Here is a 25,433-nt window from a genome sequence, read left to right on the forward strand (position 1 = left end):
TCCAACATTTTAATTTGTGAAAAGAACGTCCCACAGGGAGGGAGGTAAATCTTTAGAAATAGGGTCCTATATGATGGCGGGGGGGGGGGGGGGGTGGGCGGAGTCCACCCAACTAGTGTCCCACCATGAAGCTGGCAGGAAAGTGAATTTATTCAGGATCTTTATCATGTAACACAGCCCAGACAAAAACCTACAAATATGGCAATGCAGATAACTCTACAAAAAGCAAGATTTTTATTACATACTTTTTTATTACTTTTTTATTGATAGACCTTATAAATGCATTACACTATTGGTTGTTAGGCCTCAGCAGAAGTGAAGTGGTAGCAGTAATCATAATTCTGAGGACGTGGTGGAATTGGTGGAGGTTGTTCTGGAATCTGAATATTCTCTAAATCCAGTAACCTGAGCTTAAGTTCAGTATTGAGCAGAAGATCAAGATCTGTGCGACAACGTTCACTGGGCATGTCTCTTCCCAGCAGAGCATTAAGCCCATCCAGCCACATGCAGAACTGTTCATGGGAGATAAAAGAATTGGTTCATTATTTTTTCACATTGTTTCAGCTACATGGAGGACCCACACACAAACACACGCCCCCTTACAGATTCCCAGCTCATTTCACAGAACCACCCCTACAGAAGCCCATTACTCTCTGCCCTAGGCTTTCCCCAGTAGAGTACATCCCCACCCATTCTTAACAAAACTTAGCCTCTGTCCCTAACTATCTCCTAGTTAGTTAGCTGGCCTTACATCCCTATTTGAGGTAAGTTACATTCCTTCCCTACAGAGGCATACTTCTATAGGACAGATGTTAAGCTGGGACAGAAAATGGCCTCCGTGAAGGAGGAATGAAGCAAAGACAACTGACCTCTATAGTAGGGCACAAGGTCAACCTCTGTTCTCACCCCACTCCTCCATCGAAGAGCTTGTCTTATTCCCCACTTTACATCTACCCTATAGAGGTCAGCCTCCATTCCACCTTAAATTTCCTTGACAGAAACTCACCTCCATTCTTGCCCCCTCTACAAAGGCTGTCCTCCAACCCCACTCCTCTTTGCAAAGGTCAGTTGTTGTCCCTGCCCTACTCCTCCTCTACTGAGGATGGTCTCTGACCCCAACCCATATTTCCCATATAGACATCAGACTCTGTTCCTATTCCATCCCCTAGAGAGGTCTGTGGCCATCCCTGCCCTATGTATTCCATGCGGAGGTCTGTCCTAGCCGCCCCCCCCCCCCCCTTCCCTTACCAACCCACATCTCCCATAATGGTCAGTCTCCATCACTGCCTACCATTTCCCTTACAGGGTCCAGTGTCTCTTCCACACCCCCTCTAGAGAGTGAGATCTCAGTTCCTGATCCACATCTCTAATAATGAGGTCAGCCTTTGTTCCTACCCCTCATCTACAGAGGACAGTCTCTGTTCTCACCAGATGCCTCCTATACAGAGGATATCCTCTGCCTTTGCCCAACATATACCTTATAGTCGTCAGCTTTTGTTTCCATTCCACCGCCCCCCCCCCCCCCTAACAGAGGTCAGACTCATCCCTGCCTCATGTCCACCATTTTGGGGCCTCCTGCTTTCTTTATCTGCCCATACACCATCAGATCAAAAATTTGTTGATGCTTACATCTATATACGAGGGTGCGATGAAATTCAAACAACTGTCCACATCATAGCAGATGGAGAAAGCTTGATCAATGAGATCCTACAAGGCAAAAGCATGAAGTTCATACAATGTAGTGCCTTCAGTTCTGACCATACTTACCCATAATGCTTTCCTACCAGAAAGAAATCCAAAGTTTTACCACCTATTTATTGCCACAAAGAATTACATTTTATATTTAGGTCACTGGGAAACTACAAAGTATGACAAGTTAAATGAACAGCAATGGCTAACACTCATATTTATCTATTGACAGCTTTTCCTTTCAATGTCAAGATGTGTATTCCTTCCAGATCTGTGCAGTATTGCAATGTCAAACTTTTTCCTTTATGTAGGCTCTTCCTGTAATGCAGATCAGTCACTGCTACTCAGGCTTTTCTTGCCTTGCCTCCATGCCCTATCCCCTTCCTGTAGTTTTCTACAGACAGCCTTGTAGTAGGTGAGATAGCTGGGTCTGTCATAATGTCACTGCTACTTTCCTATGTATCCTCCACACAGTTTACATGAGAGATGGCTCCATCTACCTGCAGGAAATGCAAGTTTAGTAAGCTGAAAAGCCTCCTGGGAAGAACATTATCCAAGGCAATAAAGGCATTGGCATCATTTATTTTATCTTGGTCAGAAAAGAATCTCTTGATGATGGCCATCTGTATCGGGGGAATAAAATTTTACTGCAAATCTTCTGTGCAAAGCTAACTCAGCCAAAAGGAGTAACCTCTGCACATTGGAGTTTTTTCAGCTGTTAGTTTGAAAAACTTCCTAGATGGATGTTTGCTATGTTCCAGAATGTAAAGGTGGAAGAATATTTCTCTCTAAAACCAAAAGGGCATCTGAGTGGTCTGCATTGAACCACATATGGTAATTTCAAATGCCTTCCCCCCACTTCCCCAACAGCCCTCCTAGGGAAATTGGTATGGAAAATCATCACAGAGCAAACCAGAGCAATCTCAGTGGACCCTGGTTCTTGGTCCTCCAGAAAAAAAAAAACATTCGGTCTACCTGCAAGGGGTGATTTACTATGTCAAAACCAAGTGTTACATCTCCCCATCAAGATCTTCACCTCTCACTTCTAAGTAAGTGATTCTCAAAGAAAAAGAATAAAGTGATTGACAATCTCCTTCAAAGTAGGAAGCAGGTTAGTAGACACAGAGCATTTTACAAGGTCTTTTTCCACATCCTGGTCCGGGGGACAATGTCTAATTTACACAGGTAAGCAGAGAAACCATGTCAATCAGAATGTATACATTTGTAAAAACTCTACTGGGTCAACCCTCTACTGAGTCAAAAATAGGTATACCAAAGAAATGTGGTACCACCCAAAGTTATTTGTCTCATATCTGAACTGTCCGGGAGGATGATATGAAAAACTTGAGTTTTTACTTTTTTCTTGAATCCTCCTGGACAGAGAACTTATGTCTGTTTTTTTCTTTATATCATTTATGTAGGATTTGTAAAATATCTTTTATTTCTATTGTCACTGATGGCTCCCCCTTTAAACTCTCTGACCTGTGACTTTGATGGGGAAGCGCCATCTTTTACATGAATCATATTAGAGGATTAAAGGAAAAAAAAAGTTATCAGTATAATACATTTTTACAAGGCAATAACAATGGCTTTAGAATGATGTTGTGTGCACACAACTTAGAATTCTATGCTTTGTGGCTATTAAGGAATAAATCTAACTGAATATGGCCATGCCCAGTGTTAGGTTTAATTCATTCCTTAATTTCTTCATTTAAAAGACAGGAATAATTTTTATTTGGATTACATCTTCATTTTCTTTCTCCCAGTGTACAATATACACAGTATTTTCCAAGCTTGTTCAGTGTGTGCATAGGTGTTATTAGAAATTTAAAATCAAATCTAAGGAGGAGACAAGGGTGGTAAACTGCCCCTTAATGCTTCATGAATGCCGCAAATCATGCTTTTTTCTACCTCCTATTAAGTAAAGGCTAATGAACAACATATTTCAGTCCAATGCTAACCATTTTTGCAAGGGGTTTCAGCTGTAAAATAGTTTGCAGAAAACATAAGATTTGTAAAAATGAAGACATAGGAAAGCTAGGGTTTTTAGTGCAGGAAAAGAAATTATATTGTAAATTATATTGTAATGAATAAAATTTCAGTTAGCATCTAATCATACAAAGCTTTGCTTAAATTTCTCATGAATTAGATATGGGAGAATGGTTGATTAACTACACAGTAGTATCCCTAGTATGATGGTAAGTATTAACATCTCATAACTCGACACGTTTTGATAAGCTCAGTTTGTATGATTTCTGCTGATAGGACGGCTCCAGCAGTATTCTGCCATCATGTGTCTCTCCCATCTGATACCTTTCTTCCATCACCTTTATATCTTGATGGATCCTCTCCCCTTGTTCCTCACTGATATCACCAAGGTTTTCTGGTAATGTTTGCATATGGAGATAGTGTACCTTTATACTCATAGTAGCACACACATTTATAAAGTTTAGGAGCAAGTTTTGTACCAGTTCTTCATAATTTTGTGCTTTATGGTTCCCCAAGAAGTTCCTGCCAACCATGCATAGCTGTGCCAGGCAGAAGCTTCAGTATCAGTCATGTAACTTGTGACATTTCCATCATTTATCAGTTTCTGGGCTCCATCAAAGATTCCTGCTTTTATATTTCACTACTCAATCCAGGGAAGAATCTACAAATGTATTTGCAGCAATCACCGTCCTTGTTCAGAGCTCTAACAAATTGCTTCATTACTCCCAACTTTATGTGTAGTGGGGGGAGAATGATTTATTGTCAGCCATTGGCTCCATGTCGCTGCACCTTTTTCATGTTTTCCCTTGGAGGCCATGTCACTTTCTTCCAGTGATCCTGCTTTGCTCTTCTATCCCACAAGCAGATGAAACATGGGGACTTTGTGTATTCACTTTGTGTCCAAGTAGGAGATTCACCATTTTTATATCAACACATATGGAGCATTGGTGTTCATGTAGCAAAGCTTTTGTAAGACCTTTTGGATATTTTCATATTCTTCTTTAAGTTTTGTTGAGTGACAATTGGAATTGATGCATAGCAGTTGCCATTATGCAGTAACACAGATTTCATACTTGGAGTGGAACTGTCTATGAAAAGCGGCCAGTCTTCTGCTCGGTATTCTGGTCCTCCCATATGGGCTAGTAGTCCAGGGATGTTACAACACAAAGTCTCCATCTTCACTGAAATATGGTCGGAGTGCCTCCTCTCTTGTCCTATAAACCGTTATTTTATCTTCCGCTCTCAGACAGTTCTTTTCTTTTAGCCTGGATGATAAAAGTTCAGATGATTGTTGTGACAGACTTAGGTCACGTATTAAATCATTGAGCTCTTCTTGGGAGAACTGCTGGTTTGATGAAACATATTCACTTCATATTCACTGCTAACTCCTGGATTACACTTCCTGTATATCCTCCATGTCGGATACAGGAATATCCGGGACTGAACACTGCTATGGGAACTTCAGCACCATGCGGCACAGGTCGTCTTGCTGATTCCATATCACTGTACTCCCACTTGTGTTTCTTGTAACGATTCTATTACATTCCCAGCACACAAATATCAATCATTATGATGATTTCTGGGCTCTCCTCATACCATAGGTACACCAAATTTCACACTTTTCAGTTTTCCACTGACGTAGACACTCTACACAAGTTTTGCATTAAAGACCACTACTGTACAAATCCCTGCGTCCCTGTAAGTTCAAATAAATCCCCTCTATGGATAACCCAGAAATGTGCCTTCCTATTTTAATAAATATTAAAAGAATTTAAAATAAAAAATGGTCATCTTCCCCTAAGATTTAAGAGCACTGGAACTCATAAAGCTGAAGTTTCCTTTCCAAAATGTACAGAACTATAACCAGTTCTAGGTTACTTTTTTACTCAAAGATACTGGTATACCTCTATTTACTTATATATCTCTATATGTTGGTAAATCTCTATATATTGGTATATCTCTATATGCTGGTATACAGTGAGGTCCATAAATATTTTGACAGAGACAACTTTTTCCTAATTTTGGTTCTGTACATTAACACAAATAATTTTAAATGAAACAACTCAGATGCAGTTGACCTGCAGACTTTCAGCTTTAATTCAGTGGGTTGAGTATACAGGGATATATCTCTAATTTGCACTGTGCTGTATTTGATACAGTGCTTCCGGCTGAGCTTCAATCTTGAAATCGCTCTAAACTCCACAGAAACATTGAGTAGAAAAACACCACTGCAAGTCTGAACAGAATAATTTATATAGATTGTAGAATGTATGAGCACGAAACACATCAAGAGAATTTACCTTATTCTGCTTCCCTGAACCTTTCTCCTTCATGTGCGGACAATCCTTTCCTATCAGAATATATTTTATATCTGCAACTGCAACTAAAAAGACAAACAAAAATTGAATTGGTGTATAATTTAGGAACAGCATACAGCCCCACATGGTAGTAATCTGTCACCTCCCAATGTTATAACCATTTATATTTTTTTTCCTATTTCCCTCTCTCTTTTCCAGATTTTGTTTTCTGGTATTCCATCCTTATTTTCATAGCAGAAGTGTACTTACTTTTTGATGCAAGCATTTCAATGGGAGGATTATCAATGTTGTCATCAAGATCTCCATAGTGCAGCACTTTGTGGTTTGGGGACAGCCGGCAGAACCAGAGTTTATCTTAAGAAAAAAAAAATTAATAATAATAATTTAGTCTGCTTCTCTAAAACGACTTACATCTACCCATGGGTGCATTTTAATATTTGCATAATTCCTTCCAAGATCTAGCACACTGCTTTACATTAGGACTGAGAGCTCTATAGAAGTTGATTGAGGCAGATTGCTGTGATCTTTTCAAGAAGCTATGGACCTCACCCTGCTAGGCCCTCCCACTAGCCACATTTTACCTGCATTGCATACAGAAACACAGAGAACCAGTGATGCCATAAGACCTGAGGTTTTATTTAAGCGTTTCATAGCATGATGAGGACAAAAGGAAGCACCAAAAAATAAAATATAAGAAGATTGAATGTCAGCTTTAGGTATCTTGTTTAACAACTTCCAGCTATTATGTTGATGTACAGTTAAGGTAATGTTGAAATATTTGAAAAGCCAAATATTGTTATAATTTTATACAGACTGGGTATATTTAAATTTTGCTGTGGAGTGTTTTTGATTGATTTCTACTTTCTGGCCCACAGACACAACAGTAAAAAGAAATTTTTTTTCAACGTGAGGCAAAATTCCTTCTTAGTCGTCATCATTGGAAAATATATTTTTTCCTACTGTTCTAAGGACAACTTTAATTTCCTTTTCTATTCATCAGTGCAAAAAATTCATTGGAGTTTACCAAATCCTAAGCTAAATCCAGCTTGCATTCTTGCAGACATTTACCCTGCCTCCGTCGACTGCTGACCTTCCTGAACTTAGTGCCCTCACACAGGTAGTGGAGTCTCTGCTGTCTGACCAGGTTCATCAGCTCTGGTTGAAGCTGCTCTCTTAGGTCCCTAGATAAAACACAAAAAAGTAGAGCACAGACTTGGAAAGCAATCACTTTTGCTATAATATCCCTCTTCTTGTTCACAAATGTACAGCAAGCTGCTGCAAAGCATTTGGAAAGTTTGGGTTGCAGTATGGTGATGCTAAGTAATGTTTCTAATGCTGATTGCCACCTTACACATAGCCTCAGTAGGGTTTTAACAAGCTTGAACTAGTGTGGAGGCCTATTAAATCCTGCAAACAGTTTGATTAAAGGGACATATAGCATTCCCATTAAAGCTTTAGGCTCAGCCTCCGACCACATGTGCAAATTTATGTTCATTTTTTTTATAATTGCTTTTTTGCAAAGTCTAATTCAGTCTTTAGTAGTATTGAGTGGTCCTCATTGATTCAGGTATTGGCCTGTCTGCCACGTAATTTTGGATTCTGTGATGACATCCCCAGAATTGGGAGAGCCTATAAAGATCTGCATTTACATTGTGTGCCTTGTCCATCAGGTGGAATGAAGCTAGGCTTAACTGAACTTGAAAAAGACATCTTGAGTTGAAAATAAATAAATGCAGGAAACAGCTTCAGAGGTGAATTTTGGGGCATTAAATTCTTTGTTACCTCCCTAAACTGAAGCTGAATGGTGCATCACAGCTTTATCATAGCTGACTGAAGTTTGCTAAAAGCCTTATATTTGCTCTAAAGATACTTGCTGTACACACTGCTTTCTCACAGAGAGAAGACTGCTCACAAGACCTCATAAAAATCAGATCTCAACTAAAGGTTGAAATTTGACTTTTAGATACACAAGTGATCTCTGTAGGAAAATGTATTTTAAAGTCATGTATGAGATCTGTGTGAAGCTGTTTATACTCCGACTTCAGAAATAAAGTGAACCTGACCTAAAATTTGTAGTGCATCACATGGTGACTGAAAGATCCAGTGTTATTCTTTCAATTGATCTAAGGCCCTCTGATAGCAGGCCCAGAGAGTTTATGAGGCTTTTACTTTTGCCTTAAGTAAGATTAAAATAAACCAATCTTGGAAGAAATGTGAGGGTGGCCTACAAAAACATTTGGTATGTGGCTATTCCTGTAATCAGTGTTTCCCTTCTCTAAACCACTGGTTTGCAAGTATGAAGGACAGGAAAGGACAGGGAAGTTCTCATCTGCATTCCTGTTCCAAGTCCATACCTAAAATACTGAAGTCAAAAAGTCAGTCTGAAAGCCAGGAAACTAGAATGTTCATAATTAGAAGCAATAGAAGCTTCCATGTTTCTCTTAGAAAAGGTTTTCTTTAAACCCCTCCATTGCCTGTTGTACTTCCTCCCTCCCTCTATTATTTAACCAACATCTTTACTGCCCATTAAAATTCTAGCATGTGACAGCTATAGGACAGGGAAGAGATTTATTAAAAGCTTGGACATAAGTAGAAGCCCCACATGCTGTCTTGGCCCTGGTTCATTAAGGGAAACCTGTGCAGAGAAGAACACAAGTTTTCAGTCGCCATGAGGTACCCACACTTTATTCAGGTTCACTTTAAATTGTCTTTGAGGTGCGCATCTCACATCACAGGTGGGGAAAGTGCTTCATCTTGGATCAGTCTCTCCTCCTGGCGTCTACGAAGAATCTCACTGTAATTCAGGGATGTAATCTTTGTCCGAAAAAAGTCCATTGATGTTGGTGAAAGAGCAAAAGTGCGAGAAATCTGTTCCTTCACCACATGCATCACCTAAGCAAATAAAAAAAGAATCTCACAAGAATGAGAAGTTCAAAATAAATAAATCAAACACTAAGAAACTTTTAATAAGGAGATATCAACCTTATCAAAGTCCTCCTGGGTGGCTCTCATCTCCTTCCATGTCTTATTCAGCACCTGAATGCAGACACAGAAGAGCTCCTGCAAGAAGTGGTCCTGTGCATAGAAGAGAGTCAGGAAGCCCTGGCCTGTCTCTGAAGCTGAAATAGCACAAAAATAACAGTGGTAACTTTTAAATATATAGTTTTGGAGAGTAATGACCTGGAACAGAATGCCACTCTACTGGCCCCATCAACCCAACCCACAATCCAGGCATTAAAAAAATAAAGTTGTTTATTTACTAAAACTCAAAAAATAATTAGTGCCTGCATCCATCTACATACACTGTTCCTTTGCCAGTTGCCAGTGTTAGCATTCTTACAGCCCTAATATGTCTGCTGCAGCTCTTTCTAAACATTTTCTGCCAACACATTCCCCCCCACACCATCTAAAAAAGTTTTGCTTGGGCAAATCCCCAAACTTTCTATAATACAATTGAATATTGTGCTGTATGTTCACACTGTTTTCCATTATCGACTTTCTCCACAGTGTTGCATGATGCACTCAGTAAGGTACATATTCTGCTCCCGCATGTTTTGTTTAATACTTGAATTACTTTGGCTACTATTTTATCACTACTTTTGTGCCCATTTTCCACAAGACTGTCATATGTTTACTGTACATGGTCTCAGAACTCTACTCTGACTGCCTCAGGAAAAACAAATACACGCTATATGAAAAGTCATCTGGTAGTAAATAAATATACAATATACCGTAATATATAATTTATCCATGATGTGCAAAGCCCTATTACAGTCGCGTAAGCCCCATCCCTACCGGCCATGTCCAGCTTCCATTTTGTCTCCCTTACCCCTAGTCTAGAATCAGCTGATAATCCCACAGTTTTTTTTAGTCAGCTGCTGTTCTTCTCTCCTCTTATCTCTCAGTGACATTCTGCCTCACATATTCCAGCCATTACCATCTGACCACAGTTCACTATACCTATTCTCTCAACAGTTCACGTTCCTTCCTCCTGTAATAGATCAGCTTTGTTTTACCTATTTACAGCTGTGGTCAGTTTTGATCCCAAAGTTTTATGGCCAGCTTCTTTTCAACTTCCATTCTCTGCCATGACTAATTACTATATTCCCTTTCTATTCCCTTCTGTAATAATTTGTTGTTGTGCCTCTTTTATCTACAGTCCTCCTAAAAAAGGTAATTTTCTTCTTCACTCAACTGCCTATTCCTATCTCCCATTGTTCAGCCTTCCAATATCCATCCATTTAGCTGCTATTGGTTCCTCGGGGATCAGGTTCAACTCCACTCTAAATATATCTGTAGCTAAAATACTGCCTGATTGGACATGCTGTGTACATGTGTAGCAAAAATAAAAATAGAAGAGCTACAAGGTCTCTGCTACCTGTTTCTCTAACATGCAGGATGTCACACAAGACTAGACTCAGGTGAATGCTGCTTCGAGCAAAGGGACACACATGTTTGTCTTCCCGGCTGCTGTTTTCAAGGACAAACTGCGGACAGAACAGGAGTTTATGTCAGGCTTTTTTTCACTTATCCTATATAACCACAAGTAAAATAACAGGTACTCACCCGGCTGTATGCACTAGGCCAGCGTGTTGAGAAATACACCATATTATCAAGAGCCAAAAGTCCTGGGGGTGTGAGGGCAAGATCCTGCCATGGGCTGCCATTGTTCTGAATGAGATTCAAGAGATATTTACATAATTTACTGCCATACCAACTTACCCCTTTTATCATAGTGTCCAAGGATTCAAATTTCCCTTATCTATTTGTCCCTGGCTCCTCCAAAAATATACTTCCCTTTATAACAAATTGAGGGAGAGACCTGGGGATTCAAAATGTTTTAAAAGACTGGCAAAAGATGGGTGCAAATTGTTCTCTCATTAACTCCATCTACTACCTGTCTGCTTTCTACTGGTATATACCCCTCTGCTTTCATACATGCCATTATCCTACCTATCCTGAAGAAACCCTTACTAGACCCCTCCATACCTTCTAGCTACCGTCCTATCTCCCAAACTTCTTGAGCGCCTTGTTTTTCGAGCTCCCCATTTCACTGAAACATCCCTTACTAAAGTGGCCAATGACCTCATCAGAGCTAAGTCACATGACAACTTTTCCCTTCTTCCCCTGCCTTTACCCCCTTCTAATCCAAATCATGAACTCCATTGGTATCAGTGACACTGCTCCCTCTTGGTTTACTTCCTACCTGTCTGACCACTTCTTTCAAGTTTCTTTCAATGGTAATTCCTTTCCATATTCAGAACATTTCCAGGTCCTGTCACTTTCACCTGTGCAACAACTCCAAAAGTCCCTACCTGGCCCGGATACCACAAAACTCTTATTCACGCTCTTATCATCTCTCGTCTGGACTACTGTAAAATCCTCCTCTCTGGTATTTCACTAACCCGACTTTCTCCTCTAAAATCTATTATGAAGGAAATAATGATAATGATATCTAATAAGAATGCTGCTGCCAGACACTCTCTAATTGGCTTCAGTCTCTTCATTGGCTTCCATTTCACCTTAGAATTCAAGCTCCTGTGCTTTGCCTTCAAATCCCTCCACACTTCTTGTCCCACTTACTTTTCTGCTCTGATAGAAAACTCCCCCCTAGCCGCTCTGTTTGCTCCTCCAATTACCTACTAATGACTTTGTGATTAGATTGGGAACAAATACGTATCGTCAACCTCCTAATAATAATGTAAGTTGATATAAACCACTCAATTTGGTTAATGTGCCTAAGCCCGAATAGGGACAACTTATGAGAAAATGTAAGGAAAGGACAGTAGGCAACTTGTGGCACAGAAAAACTTTTAGTTATTGTATGAAATTACAAAATCACTTTTATTAAATATACAAGAATTATAAAAACCATAAAAATGGGAGTAACAGAGGTAAATACACTGTATCCTTCAACAAAGTTTTACAAAACGTATATCAGGAACCAAGGAGACAGAGAAGTTGGGTCTCTACCCAATGCGTTTCGCCCATGTGGGCTTCTTCAGGGGATAATAAAGACCCTAAAATGATAGCTAGTGTAAGTATAGTTGTTTACAGGATAAGCATAAAGAATATCTATGTTCAAGAAATATAAAGCATTATATATGCATATGTTCATACAGCAACTTTTGTAGCTTTTAAAAGGCGCTATAATAATAAAATTGTACTTACATTACATTACAGTGTTGATAGTATGCCCAATCAAGAATAAAAGGACTGTTCTGTCCTTACAGTTTCCACTAATGACTTACTCACTCATAACCTCATCACACGCACAGCTCAAAGACTTTTCTAGGGCTGCCCGACTCTCTGTAATGGTCTTTCGGCTTGCTCCTACTTTATGCTCTTTTAAAAGAGCCCTAAAAACCCAGCGCTTCAACCTCACCAACCCGTCTTCTTCTGTCTCCTAACCCTTACTACTTACCTACCATTCCATATTCTCCTCTTTTTATGTGCTACTCCTCCCTCCTCCCAGATTGTAAGCTCTTCTGGGCAGGGTCCTCTCCTTCTCCTGTGTCATTATTTGTATCTGTCTATCACTTGCAACCCCTATTTAATGCACAGTGCTGCGTAATATGTTGGCGCTATATAAATCCTGTATAATAATAATGTTAATACCAATAACATTAAAAATAATAATAAACTGAATCCTCGGGTTTCTGTTCTTTGCTTTCACGGATGCTTTCAGAACAGGTCCATGGTCCATATTGGGTGGCTTTGTCCCATGGTGTCCAGTTTCTTGGATGATGTTTTTTCTTTAATCCATACAGTGACTCAAATTCAGCTACTCAAATCTACCAAATGTGTTTTTCACAGTAAGATAGATTTACCCATCCCTACCACTCCTTTTATATTTTAGGTAAATTTATCTTGCTGACAGCTCGTCTGACTAAAATTCAAAACTCATTTAGATCACCTACTATATCACTGAACATTATCCAAACTTTTTAATTGAATTTGATTATGACCAACAATAAGCTTACCTGTTCTCTCCACTATACTATATTAAAATGTGATAATACTTGAGGTCCTTGAAATGGTTATTTGGCTTGCCCATTATGTATTTGCCTTGTAGTGGTTCATTCATTTCCCTTTTTTCTGGTATCCTTATCCCTGTGACATGTTTGAAGATTTTCTTCCATTTCAAAATGTTTTCAATTTTTTAGATGTTAAACAGTCAAATTGCCTAGGGTTATCGCTAATGTTTTGGTATTAACAATCCGGTTCATTTTCTTGCCTGGACTGTTAAGGCGATAAGCCATATTTATTTAACCATCTTTAATCCTCATGTGCAGGATTGTAACTATTTATACCATGTTCTTTCTCCTGTTGTATGATTAACTATATCATCTTGTCTATCTTTATTTCCTTGTACTTCCCTTACATTTTTAAAAATTATTAAAAACTAATAAAATATGAGAGACATTTACTGTAAAGCTAAAGTGGATACTGATTGTTAGAATAATCCAAGACATAGATCAGCATTTTAGCCTGCCTGTATCCACTCAAAACAGCAACACCCTCTTTTGGATAGATTTCTTTTTTGTGGACTGGCTCCTCAGAAGATTCATACATAACTTTGGTTTATTTTCATTTTTAATAAAAGTTTTTAAACTGATCTTTCATATCGGTTTAATTTATTACATCCCTAGCATGCAAGCCTTTATTTACATTTAAACATTTAGTATGTGAAAAAGGTATCCCAGGGATTTATTTAGGCAGAGCAGCATGATTTTCATTCTATTTGTGTGATAGAAACTTTGGACTCCGCAAAGGTCTGTATGTAATGCAGTGTATCGCATTTACCAAACCTAAACAAAAAAATGACAAACACTTGTCTTATTTATGTACACCTAAGACCCCTCTGCCCTGTGCTAGGTCCTCTTGTACATACCTTTCATATAAAAGAACCCTCCACCCTGTGCCAGGTGATCTCCAATCCAAAGCCGGTTATATAAATTATCATCTAAAACCCCCCTACCACCACCTTCTGCCACATGATCAACTATACACACCCCTCACAAGATAATCTACCCTGTTTTAAGAGGATATCAGTATGCACATCCAGGGTTCCTGAACACACCTGTCATAAAATTATACACATGGGATACCTGTGTTGGGTATCCCATGATACATACATTTCATATAGATGTACAACCACCCCCGCCCTCAACTTGTGGTAGGTGTACTCTAGTACACACCTGTAATAGAGATGTACACTTGGGACCCTCATCTCCCTAGCCTGTGCTTGGCATCTACTGGAAAAACTGTCATAAAAAGTGTACCTGAGAACCCCTTGTACATCTTAATAAAGCCAGCCCTGTGCTAGGCATGCTATGGAACAATCCTGCAATATAAATTTACACCTGAGACCTGCCCCCAACTGGGAACCACTGGGCATCATCCAGAAAATCCTGTGCTAGTCATCCTCAGGTAAACAGCTTTCATATAATTGTACACCTGGGACATCCCCCTCCCTCTTTGTGATAGGCATCCTCTGGTGCAAGGCTGACATATACCTGCACACTTGAGATCACCAAACCCTGTGTTAGGCATTCTTCAGAGCCTTAACTATCTTCAGTGACACTTTCTGTTCAATCAGAATTCCGATGCAGGGGAATATATGATACTCCTGTATTGTGAGCAATTGCTGGAGGCAACTTGGGATAAAAGAGGTGACACTAAGGATACATTTATACAGAATTTCTTCAATACATTTTATTTTGTAACTTAAGAACTTACTGTAAAACCAAGTTTGCGAAATTCCCTGGCACATAGTGAACGCCGTTTCTCTGCAGTCATGTGACCATCTTCATCCCCCTCATTTGGAAAAGCCGAGAGTCGAAGGTTCTGAAGATGTTGACGCTGCTCCTAATGAACAGGAATTAGGAAGGATTTAACATATTCTAATCAACTGGAGGGAAAATGTAGGCACCTGACCTACATGGGCCCTTTGTGAATAAATCACTATAGCTTAGGTTGGTGTTCTTATACTGAACAAACCTCTGCATTTAGGAGAGCACCCCAAAGCCAGTTTTACTTTTACCCTAAAAGATAGTATTGTATAAAAATGCTGCCTACCTAACAAAAAGCTTAATATAAAAAGTTCCATAGATGTGTTTGGGGCTGTTCAAGTCTGTACCTGTGATAAGCTGAGACAAACAAGCTAATAGGGAAATGCTGCAGTAGAGCTTATATGGAAGTGTGTCCAGCAGGTTCATTCCAGCATAGCTGACCTCTAAAAATTGGCTAAACAGTCTCCTTTCTTCTTTAGGGCTAAGAAATTAATTATTCCCAGAATAACCAATAATATATATTTTCCCTAAGGCTTTATAGGAGAAATGTGACAGCATGAGAACACCCAAACTAGAAATCACCTGCATAGTCCAGAAGAAAACTAGAAGGTGTGAGAAAGAGTGGTAGCTCCTGAGAGGAGAGCTGGGAATTGCTGGAAGAATTGTAGAAGCTGCTGGAAATGGGCTTGGAACTGCTAGGAAAAGAGCTGGGAACTACTGGAAGGAAGTTGGGAATCACTGGAAATGAGTGAAAATATGAGCAAGACAGCTGGGAACTGCTGGAAAGGAGTGTGGTATTCCAGCTGAAATAAACTGGGAACTACTGAAAGATAGCTGGAACTGCTGGAAGAGAGCAGCAAGGCTGGAAGTGCTTTTTAGGCTACGTTCAAACATGCAATGGTTCTCGTCCAATAATCGTCTCAGGGCCGATATCGGACGAGAATCTGGTGTATATACAGCGCTCGTTGTTCATCGTCCAAACGACCATCCTGGCGGATCCACGGACGATGGATGATGAACGATCGTAATGCAAGTGAAGGGGAGAGAGCGCAGCGGGGTGCCGCTCCGTCATTCTCCCCCTTCCCCTCTGCATTGTGTAGTCATTGGAAAGGATTGTAAAAGATCCTTTCCAATGACAATTATTGCACGTGTGTATGTAGCCTTAGTCTGGTGAAGAAGCAACAGCTAGAGAATGGCTCCCTATATCATTTTACTCTGTGTTCTAATGGTTTAAATTTATCTGTAAAGTACAAGTTTTATGTAGTTTAAAAGTGGGCAGCAAAATATACATTTCATTTTTAAATATGATTGTGATTGTGAGATATGATTGTGAGATATGATTGTGTACATTCATGTATTTCTTGGAAAACTATATAAGGCTATATAAAAAAAAGTGTTACTAAGATATCAAGGAAACTAAAAAAGTGCACTGTTTTGGGGTAACAATCTATTCTTAGTAGGTTTCTTACAGCATCATTGGGGTCCATAGGGGTCTTCATCCTATCTTCTAGCAGGCCAAGGCTTAGACATTGCAGGACATACAAGTAATGGCTCATCTCATCTCCCAGGACAGGCCAGTCATGAATAATGTGCTACAAGCAGACAATTTAGTGATTACCAAACTATTATAGGACTGTACAAGAGAAATCAGTGTTACTCTCACCTTATGAATGAACTGCCTCATATTCTTTTTCCACAGATATTCCAGCATGCCCTGCAAAAGGAGACAGTCAGCTTACCTGAAATATTATATTACTAGTCATGCTAGAATGTGTTAGCCCCAGACATCTAAGCCCTGATAGATGCTAGAAAAGATGTTTTGTGAATATTTCCAGTGACAGATGAATGAACAAGCATTGTACACACAGCTCCATTCTTTTCTATAGATATGGAAATTGGGGGGATGGGAAAACAGCACCCTGCTGTGCTATCCTCCAAAGGAAAGCACAGTGGTCATTCCGGATCAGTGATTCATCAATCACATACTAGATTTTTGCCCCAGACAAACACAACTGTTAATCATGGGTGACAATCATCTGATGTGTCTATGCAGCTTTAACCATTGCCCAAGGGCTTTCATACCACTTATTTTAAGATACCCAACCATTGCCCTTGGGCTCCCTTACTGCTCATTCTCTGTTCCCAACCACACAATCATCTTTCATGCACTTGCATCTTAGAGCTCGGTTTCAGTTCCGAGACACTAAGCTGTCATTCTGCTGCCACAAGCGCTTTATTCAAAGCTACTTAGTTTTTATTCAAGCCCTCTTTTACAGCTATCTCTCTAATTCTAGCTACCTAACCATCATCCTTTTGTCCTTTTACAACATTCATGTGCTCTTCTATCAATTGATTTCTATGTGTAGACCCTCAGCCACAGCTCATGTGCTCACTTACCACTCGCTCTTTATTGTCAGCTTTCTGGAGCAAAGCCACAAGCAGAGCCATTACTTTTATCTGCAGAGGCTGGTTAGTCCTGGAAAAAATTGACAATTGGGGAGCTAATTCAAAAAACATATTACTACTGTAAAAAAAAAAAAAGAAGCAACAAAAACACACTACAAGCTTATTGGCAAGCAAAGAGTTCCCCTTAAGAGGTCCCCCAGTCCCAGATAGCAGCCAATGTGGTACATTCAGACACCTTTGTGTGAAGGATAATACCATAGTAAAACAAAGGTTCTCTGGACTTCCACTGAGTAGGTACTTCTCTGTGAGTAATATCCCAGGGATATCGCTATTTCTGAGGCAAAGCGGCACATTTTTATCTTAAATTTCCAGCCAGGTCCCGCCCCCAAGCGATGCTCACACTTTCTATGCCCGTCCGGCATCTGCCTCCCCTGGTCTCACCCGCTAACAGGCCAGGGGATGCAGATGCTGGATGGGCATCACCAGGGGATGCAGATGCCAGGCGGGCATCGCCGGAGGATGACGCAGGCTTGTGGGGACCAGGCAAGTCCTTTACAATTGCACTCTGAGTGTGGCTCAGGGTTACCACTTTGGGTACTGGAAATTAACCCTGAGCCACACTCGGGAATACTGCCAGGGAGGTTAATGTAAGAATGTGGAAATGTGGTCACTTACGGAAAACCTGTCTTTAGAAAAAAACCCGATTGCCACTGCTGACCTCTCCTGCAAATAATTCTAAAAGCCTGGCTGTCATGCTTATCCAACATTAACAGGTTACTGACCACATAAAATGTTTAGAGATGAGCAATTCTGACTTTCAATTGCTGCATGATTGTTCCATGTCTTCTCTGAAGTACAGTAAAAAGACATAGCCAGTAAACTAGCAATTTAGAAGGTCAGCAATAGCCATGTGGAACTCATGAAATCAATATGTAGGCAAAAGTACTCCCCAACTCACCCTGTTTGTGTCATCTTAAGACATCAACATGAATGGGACAGAAGAAAATGATCAGTTATATGACCCGTTGGACATGTTTTTTATAGATCTAATTACTTTGATACACCAATACTTCACCTATAGCCCATAATACCAACTACCCCAGTACTTTACCTATAGAAGACAATCATGCTGAGCACCTAACCTCTATATTTTGCAATACAAACAATTTATCCTCAAGCCCCTATAAACGGAAATCATCCCTGAAGCCTTCTTAGGACAGTTATTTTTACATTTATTTTTTTTCATGCCCTATAACACAGATAAGTGTGATTGTTGTACTACCATTAATATCAATAAATTATACCAGCTATGTACAAGTTGCTTGCTACAGAACTAATATGTTCCTATAACTTCGTATTTCTGCTTTTGTTATGTTATTCTGTCATTCCATGCACAATTATGTACATTTTAATAGTATAGGTTTCATTTTCAGGTGTACTTACAGCTGTAGTAGGGTTAGAAGTCGCTCCAAAGGAATTTCCTGTTTGACCATACCGCCAAGCTTGGTGTTACTCTGCAGCATGCTCTCCAAGATGACCAGTGCCAGCTGTGTGATTTCCACCAACATCAGATTCATATTTACAAATGTCACTACCTGAACACAAAGAGTCATTATATGGTAAAATAGGCACTTTCAGAACAATCTTGGTAAAGAACTGATAGTCGGTTCCTGTTTGAAAACACAAATCCGGTATCCACATAAGATCTGTCCTTATTGCGCATCCAAACTTTCACAGTCCAATAAGTTTAAAACAAATCCGAAATCAATAAAACTTTAAAACAAAACATCCATGGATATACATGCAGATCCTCTCAATAGCGCTGACCTAATTTCACTAAATCTTTAGCTGACTCACAGATGGCCACGCATTTAACTCTAGAATACTGTGGTACACAGAGGAGTTCATTCAATCAGTGCAAAGTGCACAGGAACTGTCAAAATCATCACCTATCCACTACTGTACTTGACAGTTGATATGAGATGTTTGTGCTAATATGCTGTTTGTTTTTTATCAAACGTAGTGCTGTACAATTTGGTCAAACATCTTGAGTTTTGTCTCATCTATCCAAAGGACATTGTTCCAGAAGTGTTTTTTTTTTTCAGTTGCCTCTTTGCAAACCTAAACTATGCCGCAATATCCACCCCAAGAACTATTGGCAACTGTCGTGAATGTTTTCTACTTGTGAATAAGCTTTCTCACTGTAGAATGATGGACTTCAAATTGTTTGGAAATGGTCTTAGGATTCTTCTCGGATTGATGGGCAACAGCAATTGCTTCTCTATGATCACTGCTGATCTTTCTGTCCTTCTTCCATGGCTTTGTGGTAACACACACCTGAATGTTCAGATCAGCAAACTAAACATCTGATTTATAGAGATGGTAACACTTTTTACACAAGGCTCCTGTATTTTCAGATTTTGTCAAATAAATAATTATTTTTTTATCTGAGGTTCTATTTACCTCATTCTAAGACCTGCTAAGAGCCAGATTATATTATGTCCCGATGACACAAATCTTAATAAATGAAAGAGGGTGTAGTTTCTTTTTCCCATGACTATAGAACCAAGAGACTACATTTTTACCTACAATTTTGTATATTACTGTAGATAAGCTAAGCATATTTTATATTATTTTAAGGTTTATGAACTAATACTTTGTCATAATTGGTATCATTTATATACACATTTTATTTTATTAAATAACTAATATGAAGTAGCTTTTATGTTTTATGTGTATGCAGTGCTTGCTTGTCTAAGGAAGCTCAACATTAGTTCCAATGGTAACTAGGGCAGAGGAAGACGCAACTCAGAAGTATTTTAGCGATGTGTACCCTAAGACCCTCCTTTTAAGGTCTGTTCGCAGAACAACAGTAAAATATACAGTATTTTAACCATGTAATACCAGATGCCCCTGTAAAATGGATTGCTGCGGAGGGAAAAATATGAAATGTGTGTGAATTAATGCATATTTAAACAATTACCTAACAGACACTGCTTCTGTTTCTGCGCACCTTATAAATGAAAGTCATACTAAATGTCTCCCAGGAAACAAAGCCATGTTCCATCAGCTCAGAGATAGCTTTTAGCGTGTGACACATTACCTCTCCTGGCCTGTAGAGAGAAAAAAAGGGGTAAAGTTCTAGAAAAAGGCATTTCTCTTGATGTGCTACTCATTTTATATATTGCAGATTTCCAGACAGTCATTAGCTGCCAGGCCTACACATAGATTTTTAAAACGCAAGTAGCAACATTGTTTGTATCAATAGATTTTATACAGAATTAATAATTATCTAGGACAGAATAGCAAAATCCTACTGGAGAAACTTCCCAGCATATCCCCTACCTATCTTTTCTCCTCCTCCTAACCATTTCTTATTAGCCACACCTGTATTTCCCTTACTTCTTGTATACTATACACTACAACTTAAATAGATTAGTAAACTTGATTGGGCACAGTTATCTGCTTCTGTATTACAGTTTGTACTTGTAATATATAAAGGTTTATCTTTGCAGTCCCAATTTATTGCAAAGTGCTGATTTACTAAATTGTTGGTGATTACTAAATAAAAGATAATATTACAATTCTTATGGTATAATGGCATTAACATTTTGATAATTTGACCCTTACTCTTTTTGCTCTTCCACTGTCCTGGCTAGAATACGCAATCCATCTCGGCTAATGAATTCCTGGGCAAACGTGACATCAGAAGACAAAGCAGCCAGTTTCTTCAAAGACTCGGATCTCACATCCTGGTTGTGACTCTGTACACCATTGCACAAACTGCTAGCCTCCTTGTCCTTCATATCCAAGGGAAAAAAGAATGGACTTCAAGACCATGGCAGACCATTACACAGAAGCATCATTACACAGAAGCGCTATATGCAGTTACACCAAGTGACACCTTCCATTTCCTTATTTTATTAAGACCTTAAACTATCAGCCTACTGAGGAACTCACCGGGGATGTGGTCAGCTTTAGGATGCTTCCATTTTTTATTTCCATTCTGTTCTGGAAGTAAAAAGGAATAAAACTGTAAAAATATGACCATTTTTGAATACAATAAAATGTATGTTTGATTAATGTCATTGTGCTGATGGCTTTATTCACTGGGAATTGATTTATTCTTTCTGTAATTACCTGAATTATGAATACACAAAAGACAATAATGTAACCAGATAAACAGAGGTCTGTTTAAAATACATGGGTACAGGGTTCTTCATGTGCTGAATCTTAATACCATGTGACTAGGACAAGCTGGGCTCATGTCACACTGGCTACATATGGTAAGAAAATATTCCATACATTTTCCCAATTAATCAAAGAAACAATTTTCTTCTATATAAGGATGTTTCCCAATTAGAAGTACTCACCAGCTCAGTGATATAAGCCTGATGTCCATCCACATACTGTAGGGCATATTGCTCAGAGTTAATAATGTTCCACCTAAGGACCAGACACAGACTCTATAAGATGGGCAAAGTTACATTGCTTTCTACATCCCATAATATCATCACTACACTTAAATGTGCATTCAAATTTTATATCAGCCACTATTTAGACCTTATGCTGTACTATAACATTACCTATTTTGTTAGTATGTTTGCCATATTATCATGCAAACCATAATGTTGTCAGTCTGCATGAGCTCTCTCAAATGACCACTTAGCTTCCTACTGGGTCTGTTCAGCTGTATAACTATTTGCATAGTGTGGAATAACTTTCTAAACTGAAATTGTCTGTAAAACCTCTAATAAACATTGGGACACATTTAGATTATGTTCAGACTAGCAGTGAGGTTGCATTACTATTACTGGTTTCCCATACTCCTGAATTGATTCCTTGGGTGATACACTACGTGTACCTGCCCACTGGTAAAAAAAAAATGAAGGCCACAGTAAGTGGTTCAGTACCATTGGATTCTGTGCAATGTAAAATGTTCAAACACACAGAACAGCAGTGCGGGTAGTGGTGCAGCTGGCAAGGTACCTGTCAGTGGGAGCTGCACAGAAACATTGTAAGCTCTTGGGGGCAGGGTCCTCTCCTCCTCCTGTGTCACTGTCTGTATCTGTCTGTCATTTACAATCCCCGTTTCATGTACAGCGCTGTGTAATATGTTGGCACTACATAAATCCTGTTTATTAATACCAATAACACCAATATGAACATAGCCTAATAAAACCTGTCTGCAACAACTTGTGTGAATCTATTCTATAGCCAATATTACATCATCTACAATGTCAAAATCTCCTCCTGGTAAGGACAAACAAAATCTAAACATTTTATATAATTGTGACTTACGCTTCACACACATCTTTCAGGACTGCAGACAGAGGTTTGCTCTGAAATAAAAAAGCAAAGTTTTAGAGTGCCCTCCTGTTTGTTATACAATGATCCACACTCAGGTAGGGTGAAGATCTGACTCTACCTGATTGAGTTCAATCAGTTGTGGGTACGCTCCCATCATCTGAACAGCAATCTTGACAATATTTTTGGGGGGCTCCATATCAGCCCAAGTATGTCTGCAGGGGAGAAAGTAAAAATTGACTTTAAAAACATTTTATACCTGCAATATAATTTATTTAAAATTCTCACTGAATGCCAATTTCCTGGAATTGCAGAAAAAAGAAGTGCAATTTTAGGATGTCTAGCAGAGAACACAAGAAAATCCTATACAGTACTAACCTCCAATACTTCATACTTGACTGCAACTCTGTCACACATTGAGCCTACCACATTGATTAAATGATCAGTGGTCCAGGCTTGGTGTTGTTCAGCAACACATGCCAAGCTAATTCGGCTTGATCAAAATGTGTATGCAATGATGATGATGAATAAACTACAAGCATTATTTGTGTGGACATTTCCAATTAGACGAAAAAAAAGCTTTATGTAAAATGTTACTAGGAATAAAAATGTTCTTAGGAACGCCTGTCGATTCCTTAACACTTTCATCAAAGTGAATCCACAAGTGATTTATTATAATTTATTCTTAGCATCAAATCCTCAGAGGGAGGGGGGTTCCCCTGCAATTGTCTTATATCAAAAATTCTTAGAAACAAACACGATCCAAGGTTTAATTTGGGGAGAGATACACTTTAGAAGAAAACCAATATGATCATAGGAGATTTACACAGTGCATTGTTTTCAAAGACTTCAAATAAGCTGATAAAGTATAATTAAAAAAATTGGCTGTATAAATTTGTCCCAAACAAGCAGTCTTGGTACTAGAGTAAAAGGGTTCAAATGCAAGCACCTGTAGAAGAAAGGATTTCCTTTGTGACACAATGAACTAATATGGTTGCCATTTAATTCTGGCATTTACCTGTATGTCAGATATCATGTGCTTCATTGGCAGCTACATCAGTGCAGGCCACCAATACCGCTAGTTGGAGGAACAGGAAAACGGAATGTGAGATATCATATCTGTAGCCTTATAATATAGAGCAAATGAGCTATTAAGGTCAACATTAAACCTCCTCTTTTAGAAGATGAATGTATTTTACATTTTTTGCGTTATTTAGATGGTAAATTGTCAGAAGAAAACATTCAGATGTTACCTGAAACATTTAGGGTTGCTTTAATATTTTAAGAGGTTTTATACTCCATTGTAGCAAATAATGATAACTTGCAGTACGTGCCTCTTTTCTTCTACAGCTGCTAAACACACAGCTAAAATACAGATGTGGGAACTATTTCACCTGCCAAAGGATTTCTAATTTGGTGCAAAAAGTCTCACAATTTAGGATTGCCTGCCAAACAACATAGCATAGTTCTTAAACTGTATTACAACAACAGACTAATTTGATCAAAATATACCACAGCCTTAAACTGCAGCATACCAATTACACCTACAAGGGAGCCCAATTGGCTCCCCATTCTGCCCATCCTCCTCCAACTAAGAGAACTGATGTACAGGTAAATACCTTTTGCATCAAGATTTAGGAATTCAACTTTTCACATTACATTTACATTACTATGTTGCTGTAGGCATTTTTGGCTGTGTATTTCACTTCCATTTGGTATAAAGGATACGGTTCTTCTAAGTATCTTGTGTGGCCCTTTGTCCCACACAAAGCCCTGAATAAAGGGGGGAAATGTTTTGAATAAAGACTGGCAAAGAAAGCAGACTCTCTGGGCTATTTTTTGCACAGAATTGAAACTCACTTCCAGTAAACCGCAGAGTTGATGAAGTAAAAGGTTTTATTTATCCATAGTAACAACCAGTCAGTTACTTTGAATAATTTTTTTAACTTTGTCAGTTAGACACTAACAGGTTGACAGTTGTATCCTTAGCATACTCCTCACATGTCGGGAGATTTTTTTTAATGAAATACAACTGCAAAATATACCATTTCAATGTCACCCCCTTCCCTATTTTGTGGTGTCCAGCCCAGATGATCCCACAATTTTTAAGTCACAAGATTTAAACTCAGTCCTATGAGATCAATAAGGATACAGACCATGAAATGCAAGCAGTGCAGTCAGTTCCACCAAACCATAGAAAAGTCCTGAAGGAATAATAGAGAAGTGACTGTGATTACCTGAGACCTATTTCCTGCCAATGTTACACAGAGAAAGGTGGAGACTGAGGTAGAGGCGCTCACACGAGTTAGGGCAAGTCTGCATTCCATTGCTCTAGATAAGAATTCCTTGCTGCAGTCACGCCTCTTTATTAAGCGTCCAAGTACTGTCCCGAAGGCCTAGAAACACCAAACAAGTCGACAATTGGCCAACTTCCTCCTGAACTGACAACCTCATCAGAACAAATATACAGAGACTTTGATTTTAGCCAGGCCTTCAGATGCTCATGGGGGGTGGTGGAGGTAAAATCCATTCATCATATGAGCATGAACCCCCCACTAATCCACTGTCTAAAATACAAATGTAATTATTAGCACACAACAGGTATTGTGTATTTGTGTTCTTCTTACATATACTTAAACAGATAGAGCCTTCTGCTTCTTTTTATTTTGCAGACATGTCTGCAGCTACAGCATGGACTGGAAAGTATTCTGTCAGACCTGAAAGTGTTCCAAAGCCAAAGCCTTATACTAGTGTACAGCGCTGCGTAATATGTTGGCGCTATATCAATCCTGTTTAATGATACTAATAATACATGGGTCACCCCACTCTGTGTTCTGTACTACTAACAAACATCTATAGAGGGCATCAGACATTAGAAGGAATTTCTAATTTCTTATTTCCTGACCGTTTATACAACAAAAAGCCTAAC

The 25,433-nt window shown here is 39.1% G+C and overlaps 1 protein-coding gene across 3 annotated transcripts; it reads right to left on the reverse strand.

Annotated features, from left to right (window-relative positions):
* Positions 1-231: 231 nt before the first annotated feature.
* On the reverse strand, positions 232-24,789 carry ELMO3 (engulfment and cell motility 3). Of its 3 annotated transcripts, none has more exons than XM_072421704.1 (21): positions 24,742-24,789; positions 22,626-22,719; positions 22,499-22,539; positions 21,571-21,643; positions 21,158-21,208; positions 20,828-20,997; positions 20,211-20,310; positions 18,641-18,792; positions 17,189-17,267; positions 16,455-16,505; positions 16,261-16,383; positions 14,739-14,867; positions 10,563-10,667; positions 10,375-10,483; positions 8,979-9,115; positions 8,725-8,888; positions 7,065-7,177; positions 6,246-6,350; positions 5,979-6,061; positions 1,630-1,707; positions 232-512 (listed from the first exon to the last, which is right to left on the reverse strand). In XM_072421704.1, the coding sequence occupies exons 2-21, from the start codon at positions 22,701-22,703 to the stop codon at positions 300-302; spliced, it is 2,154 nt and encodes a 717-aa protein (XP_072277805.1). In that variant the 5' UTR covers positions 22,704-22,719; positions 24,742-24,789; the 3' UTR covers positions 232-299. The 3 variants fall into 3 exon arrangements, with proteins under 3 accessions (XP_072277805.1, XP_072277803.1, XP_072277804.1); XM_072421702.1 differs by lacking the exon at positions 24,742-24,789 and adding an exon at positions 24,661-24,723; XM_072421703.1 differs by lacking the exon at positions 24,742-24,789 and adding an exon at positions 23,523-23,608.
* Between the last annotated feature and the right edge of the window lie 644 nt (positions 24,790-25,433).

This window comes from Pyxicephalus adspersus, chromosome 9 (assembly GCF_032062135.1).
Source record: "Pyxicephalus adspersus chromosome 9, UCB_Pads_2.0, whole genome shotgun sequence".
Classification (NCBI taxonomy): domain Eukaryota; kingdom Metazoa; phylum Chordata; class Amphibia; order Anura; family Pyxicephalidae; genus Pyxicephalus; species Pyxicephalus adspersus.